Here is a 26955-nt window from a genome sequence, read left to right on the forward strand (position 1 = left end):
AGTTCCAATGCCCTATATCCAATAGTTAGGAAGGTATGAGGATTTAGGCGTTAATCTCAACATAAAAATCACCTGGCACACACAGGACTTGGAATTTAAGCTGCTGGCAGGTTAAGGGTTAAGATAAGTCTAAAGCCAACTTTGTTCTAGAGCCAATCTAACAACATAAGTAGACCAGTCTTAAGATATAAGACCACTTTTAGACTTAAGAGTGATGAGTGTCCATCTGGGCCCAGGTATTTTGTATAGTGCGCTACTACAATATATTTTCTAGCACTATGGTCCCAACAAGACTAGAGTAGTCCTTCCCCAAGTATCAATGCAAATAATATAATGAAAAGCAATACTCAAAATCTATTCGTTTATAACTAAAAAGTCTTTTATTTCTGAAATAATTTCCCACGTTTATAATTGGAAGACAGCAGTTTCATTTCATTCGTCAGCAGTACATTGAGCAATTTCATATTCACATTTGAATACTAGTAAGCTTAGTATGAATCCTATATTTATATCTACGTATATCACATCCATTCTCGCACAGTTTAAGTAGAAAGTCACTTCTGTAATTCTTAATACGGTAATAATACATGTAAACCATGTGTGTCAGCAGTTATCAAAAGTGGCGTCATCGCGGTTTGAAAACGATTCAAACGGTATTCGCCTCTGGCCGTCGTTCTCGTAAATGAGCGCCGAATCCGAACATGGCGACAGCAGTTACAACGCTGATACCCAAAGCAGATGAGAGCTAAAACGAGAAGAGAAAATTCACAATTATTGCAGTCGATCATCATCCAGATTTTACCTACGTTGACATCCTTGGTGGGATTAGAACCTGATGGCATTGAGACTCACCACATGAGTGTGCAGGTACATGCGCACTTGTCATGATGATGTCATTATAGCCAATCAGAAATTGTGTTTTATTTCAGCCCAGATTTTTCTATTTATAGTTTATCCATGAAATTTGCCTGAATTATACAACGGGCAATCTGATTGGTGCTGCTTTTCTTGGTGAAAGTTTTCTTGCGGTAAACCTGCACATAGTGTACCTGTGCACTCCGTCTAGTGTGGCAGGGTTTGGTGCCACGGCCCGGTCTAACAATGCCATTAGGTTCAAATGCCGAGGGAGGATGCTATGTTCAAGACCTCGTCACAACTACACAAATACCACATAGTCCAAGTCCGTTATAATGCTGCCACCATTTTTAGTGCCACTGATCACTTAAAACGAACATTTTCAGTGAACATATTTGTCCGATCTAACCCAAATTCGATGGAAATACCATTCTGTTTAATGCCATGTATTTCATAAGTCCCAACAGTGTCATATATAAAGGACTTTTACTCTATCAGCCATTATCACCATGCTTTCAAAAATTCACACTACAATATTGAATATCTGAAGAAATGGTTCCAAGCAGCAGATTGATACCTCGGACAAGTGGTGTGTGGTGAAAAAACAACTCTCAGTTAAAGGTAAAGTTCATGAATTTTTCGTGATATTCATACACAAATTCTGCTTCAGCTGAGAAGACTTGTGAACATTTGTGAATACTATTATATTGCGCAACTACCGATATTTACCATTCAATAAATCAATTTCATTGTTCAATACCAGTGTACATTATATTCAACTTAAGACATTGAATAGAATCTCAAAATTGAGGTATCATACTATTTTTCTTAAACATCAAGAAGTTACTTATTTATCTAGGCTATTTTCAATCTTAATTTTTTTCTGTGGGATTTTATTCAATCGACAAAATGAAGGGTCTAACTGCAGTTTAGGTCACCTTTCCACTGTGTGGTGCTAGTGTTATTAAAGAAAAGTGCTATGGTTAGGTGAGGTACATGAAAAATGAAGAATGAAGCAATAAATCAGCATAACTTGACAACTTGTGATGGTCATTTCTTTACCTTTATAAGCGTATGATATCGACTCCACATATCCATCGCTTGTACTTTGAACAATGCCAACTTGCACGGCACATAGGCTTCTGACTGATGCGATTCCTTACATCTGTAACAAATCAAAATAATTACGTGCTAAAGAGTAAGTACATGTAAAGCGATATAAAGAAGGCACGGAGGTCTGTGGGCAAAGCGAATCATCAAAACACAAATCATCCGTTTCATGTTTCAGGTTTGTGTCTTGCTGATGATGATATTAATCAATACTTAGGCCACATACCGTGAGTAAAGTTCCATCATTAAAGTCGTATTTTTCTTGTATACTTCGCGCGGGATACGAAGATGTTGCCATACGTATTCAGGCACTTGAACACCACTCTCTACGATAGTTGCCAGATTAAACAGAGCCTGAAATTGTAAAACATCGTTTCACCGTATCATTATCGCAAAATTCCGGGCCCATTTGCTGAAAATTTGGTAAGGGGCTGTCCATAAAAGACGTCACCACAAAAGACTTAACTGAGTCCAATTGTAACATTTTCAGCGATCATTGTGCATAACTTACATGCGGATCTCCTTTAGCTCCAGCTGCTCCATACCTTTCAGCTGCTAACGTCACATTTGGCGGTTCATGATGGCCATACCAATAATAATCACCCATCTTGATCAATGCTGGAACATTAAAGAATTTAGACTTAGGCTTTGGCCTTCCAATGCATACCTGTAATATAACAAGAATCCCACAACAATAACGAAACATTAGGTCTGAAATGTTTCCTTGAGCTAGTAGTTTATTCAACGTTTTGACTAGATCCTAATAGTCATATTCAGGAATACTGGTATATTGGAGTATTCCAACTACTAGCTCAAGGAAACATCTTCGGACTTTATTTTTCGTTATTATTGTGGGATTCTTGTTATATTATCATCACAACATGAAGATAGTGCCTTATAGTGTCTCACAGCCCAGTTCTATGGACAGTTCTCTTTTTAGTGTGACTCTATAGAGTTATTCTTATCTCCATCTATAATGATTAAACCCTCAATTCATATTTCAACCCAAAACTGGGGAACTGGTCCACATTGTTATAGTGGAACCTTGTTATAACAACCTCATTTATAACGATATATCACTTAAAACCCTAGAACCTTGTCGCGAATAGGACAATTTCAATACGATGTATTTTCATACTGGATATAACTACATAATTGGTTAGGCCCCTATAACAAACAGATTTTCCATTGGTCCCTTGAAGTTAGTTGTAACAAGGTTCTACTGTATGTAGTTAAAAATTTTGACTTACAGTATGGATTGATATGATGTGGCTGTCTTTGAATGGATATGTTGAATGATCTCCATACACAGTCTTTTTCGATATAACTAACAATGCCATCCTGAAAAATTTAACAAGTAGCCATATAAAGCTAGCCTCTTCGAGATTTCATGTTTCTTGTTTCCATTTTACCAGAGTTTCAATCAATTTCACAAAATTCATGGTTTTCGTACGTGAACATTCTGCCCTACCCGGGGCTGCCATGGTTGTATTGAATGAAGAACAAACAATAATAACAAATATAGCTGCAAAGCAGCGATAACGTGTTATCTGACAGCTGCTTCATAAGTAATCGGAATGATGGGAATTTTAGAAAATTGTATATTCTGCATTGACAAGATTTGAACCTAACATCAATGTTTAAAATGTAACTTAATTTTGAAACCAAACTTACCCACATACTCAATTAATATAAATTGCTTTGACTTAGCATTTATTTTGGCATTCATCACATCGCTATCAAGAAACTCGATCGAATTAAGGAATGAATTAATACATTCTAAATTGATTTGAAATGGTCCAGGTATCAGGCCACTGTCGAAACTGGCTTTTAATACACGTTAACATATTAAAATACACTCCTGACTTCAATGACTTTTTCTCGGATCGATCCAGCTTCATTGATTTACATATTCCTGCGTGCAGTGTGGTACATGTAGTAACGTTGAACTAACCAATTATAACGATAGGCCGGAATGTGACTCCAGGCACTAAAATGTTTTATTCGATATTAGTAATAAACTTGATGCATGACTTCCAACTTCAACTTTTATTCTCTCAGATCTATCCTGTGCTTTATTGACTCATGAATTACATTACTGCCGAGGGCGCTAGATTGATTGTTAAGTTAATCAAAACTTAACAATCGTTTATTACCGATAAGTAGTCGAATCTGAGAGAGGATACTTTTTTTTCGAAAAAGTGGAAAAATAACAATAATAATCAACAGAATAACAAAAGGGTTTTCTGTGAAAAAAGAAAACCCTAATAATAATCAGCAGAATAACAATAGGGTTTCTCTATCGTGTGAATTGGTGCAATATCGACTTATATACAATTTTCTATATATTATTTGTAATATTATCGAAGTTCAACATAACTTCACTGAATCTACATATATTTATATGTATATTACAGAGGTATTAAAAACATATTGCAACACAATTTCATAACACGTGAAATTAGTATATATTAAGGTGAAAGAAAAGAAGTACAGTAGACTCCGCTCCACTCGAATTCATTGGGACCAGAAGACAACCATCGAGTTAAGCGGAATTCGAGTTGGGGTTTTCGACGAAAAAATTTTATCAAATAAATGGTATAAAATTAAAAAATTAAACCACAATAAAACATTCTGTAGCTACAGAGCTTGTTCGACAATAATATACAAACTAAAAGTAAATTCCGTCAAAGTAAAGCTTGTTTTTTGCCTATTTTTAACTCCAAAAATTTACTTGGTGCGAAGAGAAATGAACGCTCATGAACTGCCGCTTGAATCGTAATACCATGGCAAACTTTTTTGGCGCAAAAAGTAGAGAAAACGAACGATGCTAGAAAAATCGATAAACATGTGAACGGGAAACAGGCCGTCAATTTTCGGGTTTAGGATCGCTAACCGTGCTGGAGATTGTGTACGTACTGAATGACTGAATGTCTCCATGAGCGATGTATTGTCTTCCGTACTACTGGTAAGTCTACTTATCAAAGCAGTAACACATGCATGTTTTGACCGATACTTGTGTTTGCTGCCAGGAGGTCGTTAAGATATTCGAGTTGAGAGGAGTGTGAACATAACTTTGGTCAAAAATAGTTTGAGTTGAGCAACTTTGAGTAGAGTGAATTCAAATGTAGGGTTTGACATAGGAGACAGAAAAAAAATTTCATCATATGCCGAGTTGAACGGATTTTCAACTTAACCGGATTTGAGTTGAGAGGCTCCTACTGTAGTTTGTATTGGTGTTCTAAAAACTAAATTAGTAGTGAAATCTAATTAAAACTAGTTGATTCATACAGTAATGTCTGTCTCAACATTTTACTGAATAAATGAAAATGTTGTATCTAACTTGTAAAATCAATGGTTATTTGAATGAATTTCTACAGCCGATTTTCATACAGAAATATTCACGAATTTCTCGTCCCAGTAAAATGTATATGTAGAAATTTACCACAAAGTTACACATTTGAAACTGTGCAAATATGTCGTAAAGAAAATCTCCTTGTTCCGGTGGAATTGGTAACAACGAAGTAATAGTGGTTGGAAGTGTAAAAATTGCAAATGCGAGTGAAACTGTTACGAGCATTATTGTTGTACGTTTTGATTTTGTAGTTTTCTGATCAGATGAAACCATTTTCGAACCTCTGAATAACTGAATTATTATAACAGAATTTGATGTTATAATTAAAGCTAAGGGCAGAAGGAAAATGTGGATGCTACTTGTGGTGAAAAGTATCGTTTGGTCCGATAATTTAAAGTAACATCCGAAAAACTCATCAGAAACACGCATCGATAAAATAGGTGTGAGATATAGAACCAGAAAATTTACTGTAGTAATTATCAATGTAGCGAATCTGGCGAATCGAGGTGTACATATCAAACGAGATGTGAAAGGGAAGAGCACAACTGCCGCACGTTCTAGAGATATCGCTACTATAAACCACGAACTATTGAAGGCCGCAAATGCCATCAGAAATTCATATATTTGACAATTGATCACTGTATTCATCAAGAATACAGGACCCTCTTTCACGTGTAAGAGAACAAACTGTAAAACAGGCATCAGTGTATAATTGAAGTTGTATATGGAATCACTGAGAGACAAAATGACGAGATAGTTAGCGTAAGACAAACTGCAGAATCTGCGACTTATCATTATCAGGAAAGTAGCCGAATTTCCAAACACTCCGAACAGGAACACAACAGGCAGAATGACCAGTGACACAGTGCGGTAGATTCCTGATCTGTTTACCACAGACATCAGAACAATGTAACTGCAATAAGTTCGACCGATTTGAATCCGTGTAGAATTCATGATGATCAAATGAGAGTGTACTGACTGTCTGAGAACGTTCTGGAACTGACAGTGTCTTTTCCCATATTGGAAAATTAATTCAGCTATAACTATAGTCTTTACACTACGTTTACAATTCATTTGTAAGATTTACTGTTAACAGCGATCAGGAAATCAATTCTCTAACACAATTTACTGAGATTTTGAGAAAGTTTACTATCATGTAAATATAAATGTAACTAAATTGAATATTCGTTGTACAAGAATTCATTGTAAATGGTGAAATGTATTATGGTTGAATATCTGAACAGGTTGGAAATATCTATAAGTTCTGTACAAGGAAAACAGAGGAAAAATAGCATCAGCTCATTTTTCAACTACACAAATACACAGGACAGTAGTCAGGAGTTCTCGAGGGCAGTACTTTATGTCCTAAAATATAATTTTTCCATTTTCTATTAAAAAGACAAAAGCATGGAATTAGAACCTGGGCCATTCGCCTGCGTGCTCTGTATCTAACCACTAGATCATCAAGTTCTGGCGACTGAATTAGCTTGTAAGTCTGTCTGGCCAATGTGGGGATCCATCCAGTTAGCTGTGGTGACCAGTTGTGTGGTCGACACTATTCAGTAACTCGTGTTAAATCTGAACTCTCAATTTGTTTGTGATGATAAATTATCATTCAGTATTTTGAGAATAGAGATTATGTAAACAGCTTGAAATAGTCAATAGTTTTAACACTGCTCTAACTCTTCATATCATCTCTTACTGCTCTTACTTCTTTCTTCCTATTGTCTCATCAAATTCTGTCCTCAATTTCAGGTGATCTTTCAATCACTTGAAGGTTCTCTAATGCAAATTCTAAGTGCTATGAATAACTCCAACCCCAACGAAACTGATCACAACGATTTCTTATACTTGAATTCACTGGCAATGTTATTGTGTAAGAGTAAGTCTAGGTCTACGCCTTTGCTTTCTGATAAGCTTTTAAAAACTAATATTTTTGCGTTCAGATTTTCACTAAAAACCTCACACAAATTTTAACGAGGACCTTTTTCAAAATTCAGCTCCCTAGGAACTGGAGAATGGATAATGCTTTAACGAATGATTTGTATGAATATATGCCCAGTTGCACAGTCAAAGGGCCTTTCCTCTGCAAACCATGTCATTAAAATTCGCTCCATTTGTATAGTAGGCCAGCCGTAGGCTGAGCCTACAAATAACAGCAAGGACAGATAAATACATTTCGAAACTTTCAGGAGATAGGCGTCGACAAGAATGTATATCTATGTCCATAAAGCCTGACAGAATGGCCATATTGGATGTAAACATACACTCAAATCCTAAAAGGGGTTTTAAACCCACTTAATCCATATCAGTTTAATCGATTTCAATCTAATCTGGACATCATTTTCCATCCATTTTATGTAAAATGCTGATAATTAATCCAGATTTCTCGATTTGGATAAAACAAGCTGACAGTTATCTTTTTTCCTAGTGATCTGAGAATACTGTTGTTGATAGAGCAAAATCATTTGTAGAAACCACAATATTTCTCGCGTTAAAATGATATAGAGCTTAAAATGACAAACCTATGGAAGATATACATAAAAAGTTACGTCAAGACGTATATAAAAACTTACATAGTTATTTTCACACATGTGTCCTAGGTTGAAATTAGCGACCTCAAGTCCAGTCTCGGCAGCCAGCATATAATAAAACAAGGCCGTTTCCCTAAACAAGTCGGAAGAAAAAAACGGGTACGTATATTGTATCGACAAGAAGTACAACAAACCAAATTCTTAAAACCCTTTCAGTGCTGACTGATTAATACCCGAAAATGCTGGAGATAATTTGAAAATTCCATCCCAGTGCGTTGAATGATGGGTATACCGTTATAGTGCCTCTACACCACTGTGCGGTGTACCATTATATCCTAATATTTCACGATATTTGTAAGTGCTGCCATCTTTTAATAGAGCTAAAAACTAATAACATTGATACACCATGATGCGGTGTACTAGCAAAGTCCATCACCGATTTATACACCGCACTGCAGTACAGATTCACTGAAAATGTTAGCTAGGTAACAGTCTAAATCCACTGTGCTGTTAATCCAAATATGCTGTTAAAAAGTTATAAAGATGAGCTATATTTGTTCTTAGAAAAATGTTTCCATTCTATGAGCTATGGCATTAATAAGAATGGCATTATATGAACATTGACTGTATACCTTGATTCATGAAACACATTTATGCTTACCATTCTTTTTGTCTGTAAGCATTCACTGCTTTCCGTAAAATGTATCCGAGCTTTGGGCTATGTTCACTGATGTATCTTCCCCATCTTAAAAATGAAAGGGAAATTAGTCATCTAAATCAACTACTACTTGCCACAAATTCTCAACAATTGGTGTAAGCAAATGTTATGCTGCGACATCAGACTAGCATACATACACAGACCAAATGCATCATAGTCACACTACACACAGATTAGGAAAAAGGGAAGGCCCTTTCCATTTTCACTCATTTGGACAATTTTAAAACGCATCGAGCATCACGCACCTTTCAAATTCTATCCAGCCCCCATCCCAAACACCACCGAAAAATTTGAAAGTTAAACGAGCCTTACCTGAAAGGTGAAGTTTGACTGGAATTCTATAGAGTGAGGTTATGGGTTGGAGATCAAATGAGATATGCCTCGCGCATGCGCCATCAGTATTCAACAAATACTGTTTTGGAGCCCTAACAATGGGAGTGGAAGGTAGGGCATTTGATCTCCAACCCAAAACCTCACTCTATAGAATTCCAGTCAAACTTCACCTTTCAGGTAAGGCTCGTTTAACTTTCAAATTCTATTTCGTTTCGGTTATGGGTTTTGGAGATCCAATGAGACTTCAAAGAAGCGACAAAACAGTAACAACTCAAATGTACGTAGTATTGCGAAAATTTATTAACATATAATCACTTCTTCAATACTCCATCCACAAATTTCTGCGAATCATGTACAATTGGTTTTCCATAATACTTAGCAAAAGTAGCTCCGTTTTCAAAATATCTTCCAAAGGCACATCGTTCAGCTTAGCTTTCGAGGTAGCTGCCGCCCTTACACTATGAGGCTTAAATACTTTTGTATCAATTCCAGCCTGCGACATCGCAGTTTTTACCCATCTGCTTATTGTATCTCTCGAAACTGCTTTGTATGGTTTTACGTAACTAACAAACAATCTAGGTTCAGATTCCCGAATATCCTTAGTTCTCCTAATATATTCCGACAATGCAAGATGAGCACAACTTAACCTATTTACATAATACTTTTTAATACAAACATCTGGGGGAATATATCCCCTTCGTGACTGTTTTAAATCGGTTCTCCCAAAATAAAACTTATAATTCTCGTTCTCTTTAATCATCTGATCTAATCGTAACAAACTCAATGACTGCGCTGGTCTGGCAGCCATAATCAACGATAATAACATCACAAGTTTCAAAGTCAACTGTTTCAAACTTAAAAATCTTACAGGCGATAAACTCACCGCCCAATTTAAAACAAGAGAAACATCCCATATATAAGTATATCTAACCTGGGGCGGTCTAAGCTTGTACAATCCTTTCATAAATCTAGAGACCAAAGGATGAGCCCCTATACTCATTGAATTATATCTCCCATCAACTTCTACAATCTGAGCAACAGCAGACCTCGCTGTGTTCACTGCACTGTAACTTAAGGTTTCTACATCAACAAGGTAAACTAAAAATTCGAGATACTGCTCTACAGAGGGATGAATTGGATTAACTTTCCATTTATTACAAAACCGTTTCCATTTCCTGAGAAAAACCTCATACTGTTGATGTGTGCCCTTTTTCCATGAGGCCAACAATATCTCTCTAGTCCTTGTTGAAAACGTCTGTTTTTCTCCTGAACTCCAGAAACTAGACAAGCAACTAATGTCAGTCTGTCCTCCAACGGGTGAGTTTCTCCCTGTCGCGTTATCAGCCAATCGACTTTCGGCAGAGTTACGGGAATGTCTATCAATAATTTCAAAAGTGTTGTCATCCACGCCTGTGTCGCCCACAGCGGAACTACTAATACTGCTGCTGGAGTTTCGTCCATTCGAATCTTCTGTAGGCATCTTCCCACGAGACTGAAAGGTGGAAACATATAACAAAGATTAAATTTCCATGACACATAAAATGCATTGACAAATGTCGCCCCTGGGTCCGGGCGCCAGGATTCATAAATCGGCAACTGTGCATTCATTCTAGAAGCAAATAAGTCAATGTCTGGTGTCCCATATTTCATCACAATCTTTTTGAATATAGAGGAATCTAACTTCCATTCTGCTTCATCACAGAAATGTCTGCTCTCAAAATCCGCGTCCACATTTAACTTTCCAGGTATATGTGAAGCTGAAAGCCAGATACCCCTTATTTTACACCATTCCCAGATTTCACGACCCAGGCTATTAAGGCTTTTGACTTTTGTACCACCCATATGGTTTATATACGAAATGGCAGATGTGTTGTCTATCTTCAGATGGACATGGGTATCTTTCATTTTTGAACAGAAGGATTTTAGAGCAAAGAATCCGGCTTTTAATTCTAAGAAGTTTATAGATTGATTCTCTTCAGCGTCATCTTTCCTCCATCTCCCTCCAGTTCTATTACTCAAGTATTCTGCCCCCCAGCCTTGAAAGGAAGCATCACTTGAAATAACGGCATTCGGTTCCCCTCGAGATATCTTCCGCTCTGCCGTATGCAGGTTCTCAACCCACCATTTTAATTCCTGTTTCATCTCACATGATACAATCATTGTTTTATCATAATTTCCTTTACTCTTTTGTAAAGCTATGATTTTCTCACCTTCTAAGTTTCTATAGTACATCATTACAATATAGTCCACAGCAGGCAAAGCTGCCACGATGAGTCCTATAACCTTTGCCACAATTCTAATCGTCTCAATGTTCTTCTGTAATAAATTAGAGCATTCAGTTAAGATGTACTCTTTTTTCTTTTCAGTCAGAGTGACTATCATTTCATTGGAGTTTATAACGAAACCCAAATGTGTAATAATTTGAGACCCGTCTTTAGTAGTCTTCTTATAATTAATTATATACCCTAATTCTTCTTGCAACTCAATCGTGTCAACCTTATCCTGCTGGGATTGTGATTCAGTGTCTGAGATGATAATTTCATCATCAATGTAACCACTTATTGTTATCCCCATCTTCCTTAAGGAAGATAAAACTGGCTTACACAATTTCGTGTAAGTCCGAGGTCCTGATGCAAGGCCATTTGGTATGCATGTATACTGATACAATTTTCCATTGAACGTAAACCTAAGCCATCTCCGGTCTTCTGGGTGGACTGATATACAATAATACGCATCTTTAACATCAATAGACTGCATAAAACACCCAGGTGTAACCAGCTTGAGAACAGCTTCAAAAGTGTCCATCTTGAAGTGATGGTATTCCAGAAATTTATTCAAATTTTTCAAATTCAGAATAACTCGATATGCCCCCTCTTCTTTTTTCGGGCGAATGAAAATATTCGATATAAATTCTGGATAGCTATGATCCGCCATTTCAATAACACCTGATTCCAGGAATCTATCAAGCTGCACCTGAATAATTGCAGTTTCTGTATCATTAAATCTCAACGGCTTGGGTACCCAATGCTGAAGTGGTACCTTACCATCAATAAATTCAAGCCTGTGGCCAGAAACATCTCTCAAGATGGTTACATCTGATGTGATCTTTTTCCAGTTTTCCAAATGAAACTGTAGACTTCCAGCGGTTTTAATAGTAAAATCTGACTTTCTACTAACCTGACTTAGTCTTGTTTGACTTGTTTCAGACTCTTTCCTTTCTTGTATTTGCTGTGGCTCGGCCCGCTTCCAGCGTGCAAACGGGACTGCTGGTAGTTTAAATAACTATTCTGTTTTGAGCCGAAATGTTTGTGCATATGGCTATATGGGCTGTACGATGTAGATGCGCCGTGCCCTTTCCACGGTCTCCAATTCCAAGCCCTGTTTCTGAAGCCTGAAGTCTGTGGTTTTAACTTAGACCCAACACGGTTCACATCAGTAATATCTTTAATTGTTTTTTCTACATTTCCTCCGAAAAGTTTATCGGTATGAGGAACAGACGAGGAACACAAATGAGTATACTCATTTTTCAAATCCGGTTTTAACAGTTCTCTTCGTCGCAAACATAAGTTATGGTATCCATGACCTAGCAGCGCTAAGGCAGAAGAATATTCCTCGATGTCGTTACTCGGCTTCTCGGCCGATTCGCAAATATTAAACTTATCCGCCAGATAAGTAAGACAGACCGCTGCCTTTGCGATGCAAGTCTGAGTGACTTGCAACTTTGCATCCATTGCCTGTGACTTCGTCGAAATAATATCCCAAACCAGTTGGTCAACTTTCACAGGCACGAGACTCTCACAATTGTCCGGTCTCTCATATTTTTTACAAAGGTCTTTATATGATTCCTCGCTAATCCCTTCTTGGAATAGCCCATGCACAATATTGGCAAGGTCTCCATCCACAGAAACTCCTGTGGTTTCTTTAGTTTGCCATTTATTCAGCATTGCTGAAAAAATGCTATTAGGCCTACTCGAGCCAGCGGCTTGAGCACTTCCCTCGGCAGAACTTGGTTTGCTCTTTTTTGCTGGTGGAGGCCCCTCATAGTCCTCATCGTCCGAAATATCATGCCGTTTTGTGCATTGTTGGTCGAAATCGGAAATCGAAACCGAATCACTGCCGACCTCGTCGACGCACCCGGCTTCCCACATAACACTCACTTTTTCCTTCATCTCGACCTGGGACTGGATTACTTAAGTCAAAAGTTTCTCGATGCGTTGAAATTCCGAAGCGTTATTATTATTAGAATCTTTCTTTTCTTTTACCTTCGAAGACCCGGCAGTTCGACAACGCGACGCGCTAGAACCAGAAATCGCCGCTGTGGAAGGCAAAATCGACGTAGCGGAGCTCGCCGCCGCCATTTTGTTTTTCTCGGAATTTCCACCCGACCTCGTCGAGGGCTTCTTCGAGTGTTTTTCCTGGGAAACACTAACACTAACAGGAGCCACGCTCCCATCTCCAGGTTCCGGTACCGTTCCTTCTTGCATAATCGATCTCAAATCTTGAAAAACCCGCAAGTGGAACGTAAAATCCGAAAAATTTTACGAGCGTGAACTCTCACGCCGTGACTCTCGCAATGGCGTCAAGAGGCAACTGATGGCACATGCGCGAGGCATATCTCATTGGATCTCCAAAACCCATATATGTTCCCAGGATTTGTTTTGCCCTTACGCAAATCTATGAAACATCTAAACTAGGGGTCCAGGGACACCATGCCCACTTGGGAAGTGGTTTCAAATGCTCAACAATCTAACAATTTCAATATTCAACGCCCCCTGGTGACCATTTACAAAAACCAACGACCTTGAAACTCACCACAATCATAGAACATGTCAGCAGCTACGATTTTGTAATTGATTGCGATAACAAAATATGCCTCGTTACCAATTTAATATGGAAATACTAAGTCATTCTACTATTCAACGCCCCCTGGTGACCATATTCAAAACCCAATGACCTCGCAACTCACCACAATCATAGAACATGTCATGAACTACAACTTTGCAACTGATCATGGTAACAAAATATGCCTAGGTACCAATATAATAAGGAAATACTAAGTTATTCTACTATTCAACGCCCCCTGGTGACCATATAGAGAAACCAATGTCCTTAAAACTCGCAACAATCATAGATGATGTCATGAGCTACAACTTTCCAATTGATTGTGGTTACAAAATATGCATAGGTACGAATATAATAAAGAAATGCTAAGATATTGTATTATTCAACGCCCCCTGGTGGCCATATTCGAAATCCAATTACGTTGAAACTCACCACAATCATAGAACACGTTATGAGCTACAACTTTCAAATTGATTGTGATAGCAAAATACGCTTAGGTATCAATATAATGTGGAAAAACTTTTCCCCACTTACGAATGAGTACTGGTGACACAAAGATGGCCGCCAATTGCGGCATAATTGGCTGATGAAAAATACCTGTCTCAGGTAGAAAACATCCCTTTCCATAGAATACCCATCACAAATTGCAATGAGATATGGCAAACCAGTAGGAAGCTACAGGACTCAGAATTCGGGCCAAAATTAACATTTTTGGGCACTAAAAAGGTCATAGGACGGCCATCTTGAGTCCGACCGACCCAATTTTTGTTATGTTGATGGGCCCTGGGGGATTCACATATATCCGAAAGACCAAAGTAATTGATCAAAGCGTCTTCAAAATTTCCCTCAAAAAGTTCAAAAATGTGTAAAGTGCCGATTTTGGCGAACAACAATGGCGGCTAGTCGGCCATCTTGATTCTGACAGGGCCAGTTTTTGGGCTGAAGATGTGTCTAGGGTAGATACATGTGTAACCCAAATATCAAGACATTACCTTGAAGCGTCTTCAAAACTTCCCAAAATAACTGGATTCCGTCTACGGACGGACGACGGACGAAAAGTGAACGCAATAGTCTGATGGGACTAAAGTCCCAAGTGGGCTAAATATCTATGGGCCCAGACACTTATGGGGGACCACTCAAAAACTTTTCATACAAGACGAGAAGCACAACTACTCTGCCATCTGTTGTACAATATGATGAAACGAGACAAAATGATAAATCTCGTATTTAGCGCTAAATGCGTAAATGAATACTTACTCAGCTGCCAGGGACGGTTCTCGCTTCCGTCCTGGAAATCCTCGAATAAAGAAATATCCCATCATCGTCCCGGCGTCAAATTGGTTGCGAACGGCCGCGTATTCATAAAGTTGAAAAGCTTTGACCTTAGGAAATCAATAGAAAATCTCATATATCCAGATTCTTTCCGAATAATAGGGGCAAAAGATCTGGAAAAGGGCAAATCAACATGATCCTCAAAGATACAAGTGCAAGAAGCTCAAGGCCAAAACTAGATTGTGGAATTTTGCAAAAGGGCAATGGAAAATCATGGCTGTGTTACCCAAAATGGAAAATATGGTCTTGATCTGCCAGCGTACAATAAGCATGTTAAGCCTAAGTCAGGTCGCATGAAAACCGACCCAATTGTCGAAATCGTAAAAAGTCGGGAACCAGTCAGTGATTTTTCAGTCGGCGAATTTATGCGACAATAATGTAAGCTTACTTAAGATCGTTAAAACTGATTGCAGACCAGTCGTAAGCCAATCGGACATGTTCTATTTCTTACGACCAGCGGAACAGATCTTATGTGAACTGGGTGTACTTGCGACCGATCGTAAGGTCATATAGCCAATGAACAGCCATGTACACATCACATGACTGGTGACCTGAGTGTAGCTAAAATCTTCAACCTCGCAATTTGGCAAGAGTTTTCTTAAGACCGGATCGCAGACAATCGCATCGGATCTAAGTCCTACCTAAGAGTTAGACTTAAATATTCGAAATAGAATTGAATAATATATAACATATATACCCTGTCTACAGGATGATTCGGGTATTGCCCATTCAGGTACATATACGCCAGATTGTGAGCTGCGTCGACATTTCCCATTCTATACGCCTGGTCATAATATGCAGCAGCCTTCGGGATATTCCGTTCATGATTATGAGCATACCAGCCCAGCGTGTTCAAGGCTCCCGGGTTTTTCTGAAATGCGTAGAAATTACATAAGCATAAGAGCTTAACTGCCAAACATTAATCATATATCGTAAGTACGATGAAAACGAACTTGCTGATAACTAATATCGCAGTAACAATATATCGATTGAAGATCCTTGACTGACAGTGGCCACATTCTAAATTCCATGTATTTTCCCTGATTTCTCACACAGAATTTCCTCGAGTGAATGTGTGGAATTTCTTAGTTTAAAATGTTACAAGCATTTTCATGAAGGGTGTATCGTTAAACTAACACTTGGTCAATATCCAAAGTCTAAGTCTGTTTTATACCGGTAGTTTTCCAGGTTTTTTGCAAAATTTGTCAAATTCCCTGAGTTTTCACCCGATCTTTTGCTAGATTTTCTAGAGTCCTTTTCTAGACTCTTTTCTAGAGTCCCCGAGTTTTCCAGGTTTTCAAGGTCAGTGGCCACCCTGACTGTCCAGACATACCAGACGCTGTTTGCTGAAGAGAGGTTCCCTTACTCGAGAATTTTCCATTAATCACACTTTCCGTCCCTTACATACCAAATCGGCGCTTTGTTGTAGCAATTCCACAGCTTTTTTCGTATCCTTTTTCACTCCCTGGCCCTTCAACGTGACGAGACCGTAATTGTACAGCGATTGCGGATCTCTGCGTTCGGCACCCATCCGGTAAACATCTGCCGCCGCCTCCAGGTTACGCTGTATTCCTTGTGCGCCCCAATAATACAGAGCTGCCATCTGGTGCTACAAAATGAGAAATAGGTAATGTAGCGGTATTCTGCTACCGCATTACAGCCAACTCTTCTTAACTCAATTGTGACTGGTGTTCAAGTTAGGTGACAATACGAGATACGCTATAAATCTAATTATTACTATTACTATCATTTTTACAAATTGGAGCATCATGCGATATTTGTAATTTCTACAATCTCTTAAAATGGCAACACAGTCAGAGTGATGACTAGACAAAGAAGTAAAGACATAGTGGTCCATAAAATTGACATACTCAAGTTCCAAAACAATAGGCCTTAATGTAGAGGTCGAACATAGCAAAAACACACTGGGATGGAATTTCTTAGAATTTTCAAATTCAATCTGCAGCACTTTCAGGGTATTAATTAGTCAGGGCTGAAAGGATGCATCACTAGTTAGATGATTTTGCCTGTGTATAAAGCTTGTATTTCTTCAAACCGATCGAGTACATACCCTAGCAGATGCAACGCCTTGAGCAGCTTGATGTTTTATCCATTGGAAAACGTCGCCATTTTCGTCAGTCTGTTCCTTCATTAAGACTTCATCGGTTAAACGAACGAATTCTGTCTGGACCTGCGCGATTGTGAACAAAAAATCAATCGATCAATCTTCGCCGATCAGTAAAAAATCCTTCCAACACCCAGCAACAGAACCGGTTCGGCGAGATAGGGAACCTTTAATTCTAAGCTAATCATCAATAATCAATGAAAATTGAACTGGTACAACCATTCCGTGCATTGGGATACTAGGTTCAAATGCGATATGTGGTAGCATGAATGAAACGGGGGTGCAGACATCTGGGGCCAGTTGCTCAAAAGTTTGTTAGAGTTAACCAGTGGATAGTTGACACAGTGACAATTAAAAGTTCATTGTTATTACGGTGTTTATACACTGGTTATCTCTAACCGACTTTTGAGCAACTGGCTCCTGAACTGTAAGTGGAGTATCAAATACATGCAAACCAATCACTCAGTCAAATTTTTGGTTGATGGGGCGAGAATGGATTCGGGTGCCTTTCAAAAGTTAATCTATTTTGATTATGTAGGGCTGAGTGTTTGTCACAGCATCTACCCGGCCTGCAGTTTTCCATTGAAAATACATCATCATTGCACTTACATCCTTAGCGCTGTGTTCTTGCCTATCTCTCCACGTCAAGTCTACCATTACTTTATAATACGCTATGAAGAACAAATCAATAACAACCATGTTCAGTTAATACAAGTCTGTAATAAAACATGAATCACATGAAGTTCAAGTTATCCAAATCTCAGGAATCATAATTCATTTGAGTATCTTGTCATGGAAGTTAGCTAAGATAAAAGTGTCACAGGTATGTGACGTCCATGAGCAATGGCTAAGTTAGGTACGGTATTTTCAAGGACAACTGACAGCAGGCAGCATTTCATATTTTTCCCTCGATAGAACCTGATGGCATCAAAGATTTAACCACAATACAACATAGGAATTGAACGAAATGCGGCTTTTTGATAGGCCAATAATGACGTAACGGCAATGCTGTGCAACTACTAATGGGTGTATTTACGGCGGGGTTTTGTACTGTGGCTGTCTTGGAAGCCAGGAGGCTCGATGCCTGTTGAAAGGACGAATTTCACGTTACAGAGTTTCATTCCCGATATCGCTGACTTACAGTAAGCCATCTCCGTATCCTGCGGCAAACCGTCGAGACCTAATAGATGTTTACTAGCGAGCGCTAACAACGAAAATCGGTTCTCTTCGAGTGCAGCGTACATCAAATATGCATGAGCCTACAATTAAACATGTTTCCAAATGACATCATTTATGCTTTATCAATTCCACGTATAAAACCTATTGTAGCCTCTATGTTCCACTTCTCCCGAGCTATATACAGTTTGACTGAACCTCAGATTGCCAAATTCAATGACCTTGAAACTCCAGCAAACGGTGAAGGATATTAATTCTAAACTGAACATTGATTTGAGCAGAAGTCTTATCTACCCTCTTAAACATTTTTATTTATCTGAGTTAATAGGGTTGTTCATCAAAGAGTCATCTAAATTGGTTCTGACCACCCATCGTTGAATTAGGGAATTAGTGACTAAATTATAGACATTTTAAAAGCCATGGTATTACAATATTTGGCTCCACAAGAAATTTGATAGCAACATAACTCAGCATTACTCATCATTTCTCCATCTACTTTTTGATAGAACCTATTTACAGAATATGACATAGGCAATAACTTTATAGATGTATAAATAAACTCTTACCATAATTTCATCAGATTTCACGGCAATACCTCGGTTCAGTATAACTGACAGCATATACATAGCATCGAGATTACCATAGCAGCTAGCTTGTTTGAGCAGTGGTACGGCAGATTTGACCATTTGAATCCCGCGAGACTGAAAATTGATGCTGAGAATTAGATTTGTTTGAAAAGATGCTGTTTGGGAGTGTGGTTAGACAAGGGCGGATCTAGGGTCTGATTCAGGTAGGGACGCACCTCCAAAATAGGGCATATCAAATAAATAAAAGGGCACCCCGAAGAAACCTCATCTGAAAAAACATTTACTCATTTTTTGAAAATACAGAGAAGCATATAGATTTTTTTAGGTACCGGGTATCAATTTGATATTTTTAATTTTCCCTTAAAATTTTATGACATTTTGGCACATGTTTAGGGGGTTGTGCACCCCCTGCACCTAGGATCTACCCTAAATATTTCTATATTCATCTCCTTTTCAACGATCCTTTTTTTATAAATAAAGTAGATTGTAGATAGGGGAAAGGACAATGGGATAATTAGAGCATTCAACTGCTAGGTCGTGGGTTTGAAACCCATGCAGTAACGTAGTGTCCCTAGGCAAGACACTCTCCACCCAGGAGCAATGGCCGCCTTGCCGGGTAGTTGACTTCCGATCGCTTAGTAGCGGCTACACCCCAGGGAGAGACTTGCCCGCCTTGAAAGAAAAGAAAAAGATATTGCATGAAAAATAAGGTACTCACTTCGATGAGATCTGTAGCATTTTCATATAAAGCGTTGCCTATAGTTGATAAACTCGGCTCTTTACCGCTGAACACACTGTTCGAGATCAGCCTATTCACCAAACGGTAGAAGTACGGCACGTTTTTAAACATCGGACACTGATTTGGTTTTTTATTCGACTGTTCGGCAGCAGTATCATCATCTTTCACCATTAGTTCCTCGTATGTCCAAGGGCACGAAGCTGAATTGACGAGATTTCACAGAAAAAATCATTCAAAAAGTTGGTTTCATTGACAAGTGACTGGCTAACACTATTTCAAGTAAAAAATCTGCAATAATTAACTAAAGTTAAACGAGCATTTGACATTTCGACACACCTTTTTTAAAAACACTGAGTTTTAGAAAAAGAGTCCGAAATATTTCCTGAGCTAATACGTAATATTTTCTGCGGTATTTCGACTATAACCTAACAGTCATTGCTGAAGATGATTATTAGGGTATAGCCGAAACGTCAAATGAATATTGCCTCCAGGAAGGCCGAGGACCAGAAAAAAAGAGGACATTTCTCAGATAGAGCAGCCTTGTCAAAGGCCTCTAATGGTGGTTCCGCCCTTGGTTTTAGAAATTTTTGAAGATATACATCAGGACCCAGTTCCACAGTTGTGAGTTAGGGTTAACTCTGGAGTTAAAATTAGTTCATTTTCAATTACCGTAGACAAATCTTAACACAGAACTGTGGAACTGGGTCCTGAGAGTTTGCAATTTCCGAGACGATGAGTGTTAAATTTGCTGGTTTTAATGATCTCTGTCTTGACGAAACGGGCCGTCTCAATGGGAAGGCAGGGGTACAAACCCATGAAACCCCCCACTAAACCTGCTCTGGGCCAAGTTTTACAAAAGAGTTTAAGCCTTAAGTTTGAACTATTGTCCTCATTGAAAACATGAAGTAACCAATGGCAATTACACCAAAAATTTGAGTTTAACTTTTTGGTGAAACTGGGCCTTGCACATGAAATATTAACACAATTGTAGGATAGAGAAGCTCGCAAAAAAGAGATAAAAGATGTAAATCAATAACGCCCCTTACTTTTTTTAATATACCGCGCGAATCGCTCTCGATTGTGGATAATACGTAAACGAACGAAGCTCAGATAACTTTTACAACGTTCTCGCTTCTGTTTCACTCCGAGTTCGAACATCGGGTGGTATGGGCTCGGGAACAGAATCTGTGCGCGTGACATGAAAAAAATGAAGAATAACATCGATCAAGGAAGAATAACCACTCGAACGTGTTGAGCAGATAATGAGATAAAAACCCACTACACGCAGATTAAAAGTTTGAAATCAAGAATGCGTGTGATTGATGATTCTCGAGTTTTTTTAGTATGAAAATGACAGATCTGAGTGTTCAGTTACATCCAAGTAAGTTTGGATGAATTTCAGGGGGCAAAAAAGCATACAATTTTGGTGGCCCACCTCATCAAAGAAAGCCTCGACTATTCACTACACAATAATGCCAACTTGTAATACATGAAAATAAACTCGGAACGAGCTATTCTGTTTTGTGATAAATGTGGGATTTTTTGAGGAGTAAAAGACACTACATAGTGAAATTCAAAGTACTAATGGGTTTATCTAAATTTTTAGCCTCCCTTAAACTCATAAGACAAATTTTCTCTTCATCGATCTTAATAGCATTCATATAGCGCAATTTTTATTCATCATTCATAGAATTTTTGAAATCATGGATGGATTTTAATTGAATCTAAGAAGCAATTTGGCATCGTTGTGTGAATTCACATTAGCGAAACTGGTGGAAACTCGATTGCCACAGTCCCTATTAACATTGAAATACAAGGGCCGGTTTTATAGACTGGTATCAATTTTAACCCGAGGGCTAACTCATTCATTTTCAATTGAGTTAGCCCCCGGGTTAAAGATAATACCCGTCTATAAAACCGGGCCCAGGTAGTTTTGAAACCTACGTTATTGGGGTCGATATATTTGCCGCGGTACCAGTTCGCCTGACCGATGTAACCTTTGAATCCGGTGACCATTTGCGACCCGCCGAATATGAAGTATCCTTCCGTGTCGTAAAACTTTGTCGGGTTCTGAAAACTAATCGCGCCGAGAGAAAAACATCAATATTCGATTACAGCTTGAAAGCCTGTTTTACACGTTCGTCCAGTGATAACCGTGTACTTACGCCCAAGCTGTGCTCTGGTATTTTTTCCAATTTTGTTCCGGTCCATAATGAAGCCCGATTTTGAACTGAAATTAAACAGTTATACAATCAAAATGATAACCATATAACAATAATACTTAATGATAGAAATAAAATGAATCGGAGCAATTCCCGAGATGTTCACTTCAAATTTTTGGGTTTGGATATTTGGCAATATTTCATTTACTTTATCTTATTTTATTCGAATTCATTCATACGGAAGTAAATCTCCACACCAAGAGCTAACAGAAAGTTACTCTCAGAACCATTCTATAAATAAGGATCAACACAGTTGATCCTAGAAAGCAAGGCTGATATTAACTGGAACCCTAGTTCAACACATGTTTACAGATTGTGCAAGTTTCTTTCACTTTTTACCTCCTTGTTTTTGAGCGATAAAACAATGCGAAACCATTCCTTTTTCGGTACCGTAAACGGGGTAAGAATCGCCTCGAAACCCTTTTTAAATGTATCCACCTGTAAATGTAGGCGGCCTGAAATAAAATGAAAGAAAAGTTTTATTGGATCGAAACATGTTACCCAACCGGTATTCACCTTAAGAATCCCGGACACATTAGTAGTGTCTCATTTCAATCATCAGTGTTATGTTAAGTATGGACTAATTTTCATTCAAAACTTTTGAGCTGAATGGCTGTGGCTACGTCTTGCAGAATCTACCATTGTGATCAATTTCTTTCTAGAAAAGTCTATCATAAGTATATCATAGACCCCTAAATTCACATCTAACAATAATCTAACAAACAATTAAGTCTATAATAGATCCAACACCCTTAACATTCGAAGGATTAATATCTCACATTTCAGTTGTAGTCTTAACTTTAGGAAAATTTAAACTGGTTTTAAGTTCTTGGATTGGCTATAGATCCAAGACTGGACTCAAATATACCCATAAGCCTGTACTGTGCGACTGGCCCCTGTGAGTTTATACTGAACTTCATGTCTCCCTATTAAATCGATGTTCCGACTACACGAAGCGGCCTCCATTGCGCAGTGGGATAAGGCGTGTCAAGTGCTGTTGCATTCACTATCAGTGATGAGTGACAAGCGGGTTCAAGTCCCGCTGGCTGCTTACAGTGTGCGGGTAACACTTCAAAGGTGTGATTTAACATTAGCAATCCAATAGGGTCGATCTTGGGAAACTGGGAAACCAAGATCCAACCGACGTATTAATGGTGGGTTGCCTGGAGGTAGATAATCTATTGACACAAAATGGCTCCTCACGTACCTGCTTTGGTAAGAAATAGTTCCGGGGTCAGATATATATCGGCGTCCGTGACATGAGACACAATACTGCAGAGTTCTATCGTACAATTCTGCATTACGTACAACCAAATGGACAGAGTAAACCTGAAACATTTCAAATTATGATTTTAATTTCTAGGTTGTTCGTTATACATACTTATATTAAGTCCAAAAAAAATGCGATGAAAGATTATAACTTGAAGGTCACTCCAGATGGATTCAGCTATTTGATTGTTAATTTCACTACAGTGAGGGTCCACTACAATTCAGCTATTTGATTGGTAATTCCACAATATGATCTACTTAAGCCCTTTCAGTGCGGTGTATAAATTGGTGAAGAGCTTTACTAGCACACCGCATTGGGGTGTATTAATGTAATCAATAATTAGTTTTCATCTGGTCTAACACAGTTAAATATTTGTAACTAACAATAAACCCTATTATCATATGTACAACTGGGATGGAACTTTACAAAAATTCTCAAATCATCTCCAGCACTTTAAGCTATCAATCAGTCAGCACTGAAAGGGTTTTAAATTCAGCTACTTCATTCACTTTTCTGCTTTTGGTTCATTAAATACTAACTGTGGAACTGAGCTGTCAGTTTCTTTGATTAAATCCGGTTCAGTAAATTCCGGATACTTGCGCAATATACCATGATTACGACCAGTCATTATCACTGGGTACTGCACCGTCTCCAAAACCTCTACAAAAACGAGCAATTGTGATTAATGAAAGGAACGTAAGATTCAATGTTACTGGGGACGACCTAGCGCCACTGCGAGGGTCATTACCTCATTACCAATTCTTCACTTTCAGTTTAAAACCTTTTTAGTGTGTCTATACCCCAGTGCGGTGTATTCGTAAATCAGTGATGATATCATGTCATTTCATTATTTACCCTCACAGAAGGCCGCAGGCCTATATACGGACAGCCTCTTAGTTTTAAAGATGGACTTTAGCGAGTACACTGCATCGCGGTGTATCAACATAATAAGTAACACACAACCTAATGACTCTGTTTTTGTCATGTCATATTTTGCTTACATTTAATAGTGGAACCTCAAAAGATTTATAGGATATTCAGTCTCAGATTGATTGTGGTTACAAAATATGCATAGCTACCAACATTCGGAAATACCATGTTCAGTCAACGCCCCCTGGTAAACATAAACTGAAATCAACTACTGGTAGCGGTACCTTGAAACTCGACATAATCATAACACATGTCATGAGCTACAATTCTGCAAAATTTGATTATGGTTACAAAATATGCCTATGGAAGGTGTATAACATGTTATTCTATCATTCAATGCCCCCTGGTGAACAGTCTAAACTTAAAACCCAAGTAGACTAAAAAGCAACACATATATATAAATATATATATATGTATATATATTTACCTGGTTGAACATTGCAGCGAAGCAAATACCAGAATTTGCGCGATTTCATCACCGAATAATCCCACGCTTCACACGCGTACGACCTCAACGGACGTTCGTGCGGCGCGACCGCGCCGAGCTTGTAGAACGCGTTCGCCGTGCCATATCTGTACGGATTCGTTCGAATTCTCGGCCACAACTCCGTGTCGACGACCCACGCGCGGAGTTTCGCCGATTCGACGACCGACGCAACTCGGCGATTGTAAAAACTCGGCCTATACGCGTACTCGGCGCGAACGTTCAACTCGACGAGTTTTGTCGCCGGCGTCTCGCCGCGAGTTTGCGAACATTTCCACGAATATCGAAATATCTGTTTCGCGTCGGAACGATCGACGCTGGCCGTGATGTCGACGCCGACGACGCGCGTTTTACTGCACGCGTAACGCACGACGATCGGTTCGGTGAACGGGAATTTTTTCGGCGGATCAACGATCTCAATCGAATCTTCTCGATGGCCACCGCCGCCGCCATCGTCACGCGCCGGTATGTCATTGATAGTCGGAGCAGCTTCTTGCGAATCTTTACTCGGTAAAATCGGCTGAAATGAAAAAATTAGTATAATGCCATGATTGAATTTCTGGGCCCAGTTCCATAGTCATGGCTTAGACTAAAGACCAATTTAAGACCATCTTGGTTCTATAACCAATCTAACAACATTAGACCAATCTTTAATCTAAGACCATGTTGGGACTTAAGTCTCAACTGAGGACCTAGCCCCAGGGCACAGTTGTGGCTTAAGTCCAAAAGTGGTCTTAAAAACCGGTATCAAGACTGGTCTTAAGTTGTTAGATTGCCTATAGAACTAAGTTGGTCTTAGACTGGTCTTAGTTCTAAGCTATGACTGCGCAACCGGCCTCAGGGCTCGTTAACATTGCCAAGACTTAGATCTGAAGACTGCGGTTGAAGACCATCTCCGTTATGTAACCAATTTAATAACTTAAGACAGTTGCATCCAGACTTCAGATAACTTTCGAACCTAAACAAAACAGTCAAACTTAAACGTGGTGGCCACTTCGGTTTTATTTGCTTTTTCCTGACATGCACTTTGTTTTCCCTTAACACTGTCATTAAAACATTTAAGACATTGATGTAAACAGCTTGCTTAACGAATAATCCAAGACTTTAACATGATTTTTTGCTTCAAAATTATTTACAATTCCCTGATTTTTTTTAAGAAAAGAAAATTCCCTGACTCTTTCCTAATTTAGCCACCCTGTTTAAAGGACAACTGTGGAACTGGATCCAGAAGACAAAACATAGTATTCACCTATGTCAGTAACCTGTCATGATGGTTTAGTTTCAAGATTGGGTTTTTTTCTTCGATTTGGTATGCATCCAATTGAAAGATTACCATCAACAATTAGGTCACTTTCATGAACGCTGACTTGAAGTAAATATATTGTAGGACTTTTTTCAAAACCTCGAAAATCTTATTAACAATGGGATTCTAAACAATAATTCCCACATTATTATTCATACCCTGATCATTTGAAACCGGGTTTTGATCTAATCCAGTACATACCGGTAAATGTAGGCCTACAATAAAATATAATCTGAATTTCTCGTGGACTGTAATTAATTTCATTGTTTCAAAATTACGTAACCAATCAAAGAGGGTAGTACCCCAGTAGTAGGAAGTAATACAAAATTGTTCAACAACCTATAAGATAAGTATTGAATCGATGATCAATTTTCTGTGCCAGTAAATAACATTAAAAACTTTATAATCTATTGCAACACAATGAAATTCTTTTTTGTAAATAGGCCTAAATATTAGTATTATTTTGATTCAAAGAATTTCTTTATAAATGATTTTTAGTATCATTTCACAAGTTTAAGTAATTTTAAGTTAAAACTGGAAACAATAACATTGAGATACCAGTAACATTGTCATCAGATCAACACAGATATCGCCTACAAGTAGGCCTATTTGTTAGATAAACTGATAAAAGCAATTACATATCTCGATAGCCAATTAATAAAATGAAAACCAATTATTTCAAATATTAAGTATCAAAGCTCTAACCTTATTATTGGGCCTGCTAAGAGTCAAACTCCAGAAGAGTGCTATAAAAAATATCTTGTGAAATAAATGCGATTTCTCCATTTTGCCATAGTGTGATGTGGCTGTTATGTCGTTGCAGTGATTTCATTTGGTAACAGATGATAGGAATTGATTTCTGAGCCGGAAGGTTTGTAAATTGCAGAATGGGCCAGATGGTGTCAAGCCACATAGGAGCCAGTTCAGCTGCGGTGTGCCTATATTAGAAGGAACATTAATTCAGTTTATTTCAAAATCAAAAAGACTGTCCGCACAAAATTACCAAAAGCATGCATTATTGAGTTCATACACAATTTTAG

At 38.4% G+C, this 26955-nt stretch overlaps 1 protein-coding gene across 2 annotated transcripts; it reads right to left on the minus strand.

Annotated features, from left to right (window-relative positions):
- Positions 1–382: 382 nt before the first annotated feature.
- On the minus strand, positions 383–26846 carry LOC141906906 (protein sel-1 homolog 3-like). 2 transcript variants are annotated; one of them, XM_074796380.1, is made up of 23 exons: positions 26621–26846; positions 24556–25132; positions 23738–23858; positions 23136–23257; positions 22268–22383; positions 21872–21936; positions 21651–21783; positions 20753–20891; positions 19686–19906; positions 18947–19081; positions 18346–18463; positions 17814–17875; positions 17151–17270; positions 16488–16688; positions 15777–15950; positions 15005–15129; positions 8516–8599; positions 7897–7987; positions 3216–3306; positions 2477–2583; positions 2192–2319; positions 1918–2020; positions 383–745 (listed from the first exon to the last, which is right to left on the minus strand). In XM_074796380.1, exons 1-23 carry the CDS (start codon positions 26699–26701, stop codon positions 647–649), a joined length of 3213 nt encoding a protein of 1070 aa, XP_074652481.1. In that variant the 5' UTR covers positions 26702–26846; the 3' UTR covers positions 383–646. The 2 variants fall into 2 exon arrangements, with proteins under 2 accessions (XP_074652481.1, XP_074652482.1); XM_074796381.1 differs by lacking the exons at positions 16488–16688; positions 17151–17270.
- Between the last annotated feature and the right edge of the window lie 109 nt (positions 26847–26955).

Source organism: Tubulanus polymorphus, chromosome 6 (assembly GCF_964204645.1).
Source record: "Tubulanus polymorphus chromosome 6, tnTubPoly1.2, whole genome shotgun sequence".
Taxonomy (NCBI): Eukaryota; Metazoa; Nemertea; class Palaeonemertea; order Tubulaniformes; family Tubulanidae; genus Tubulanus; species Tubulanus polymorphus.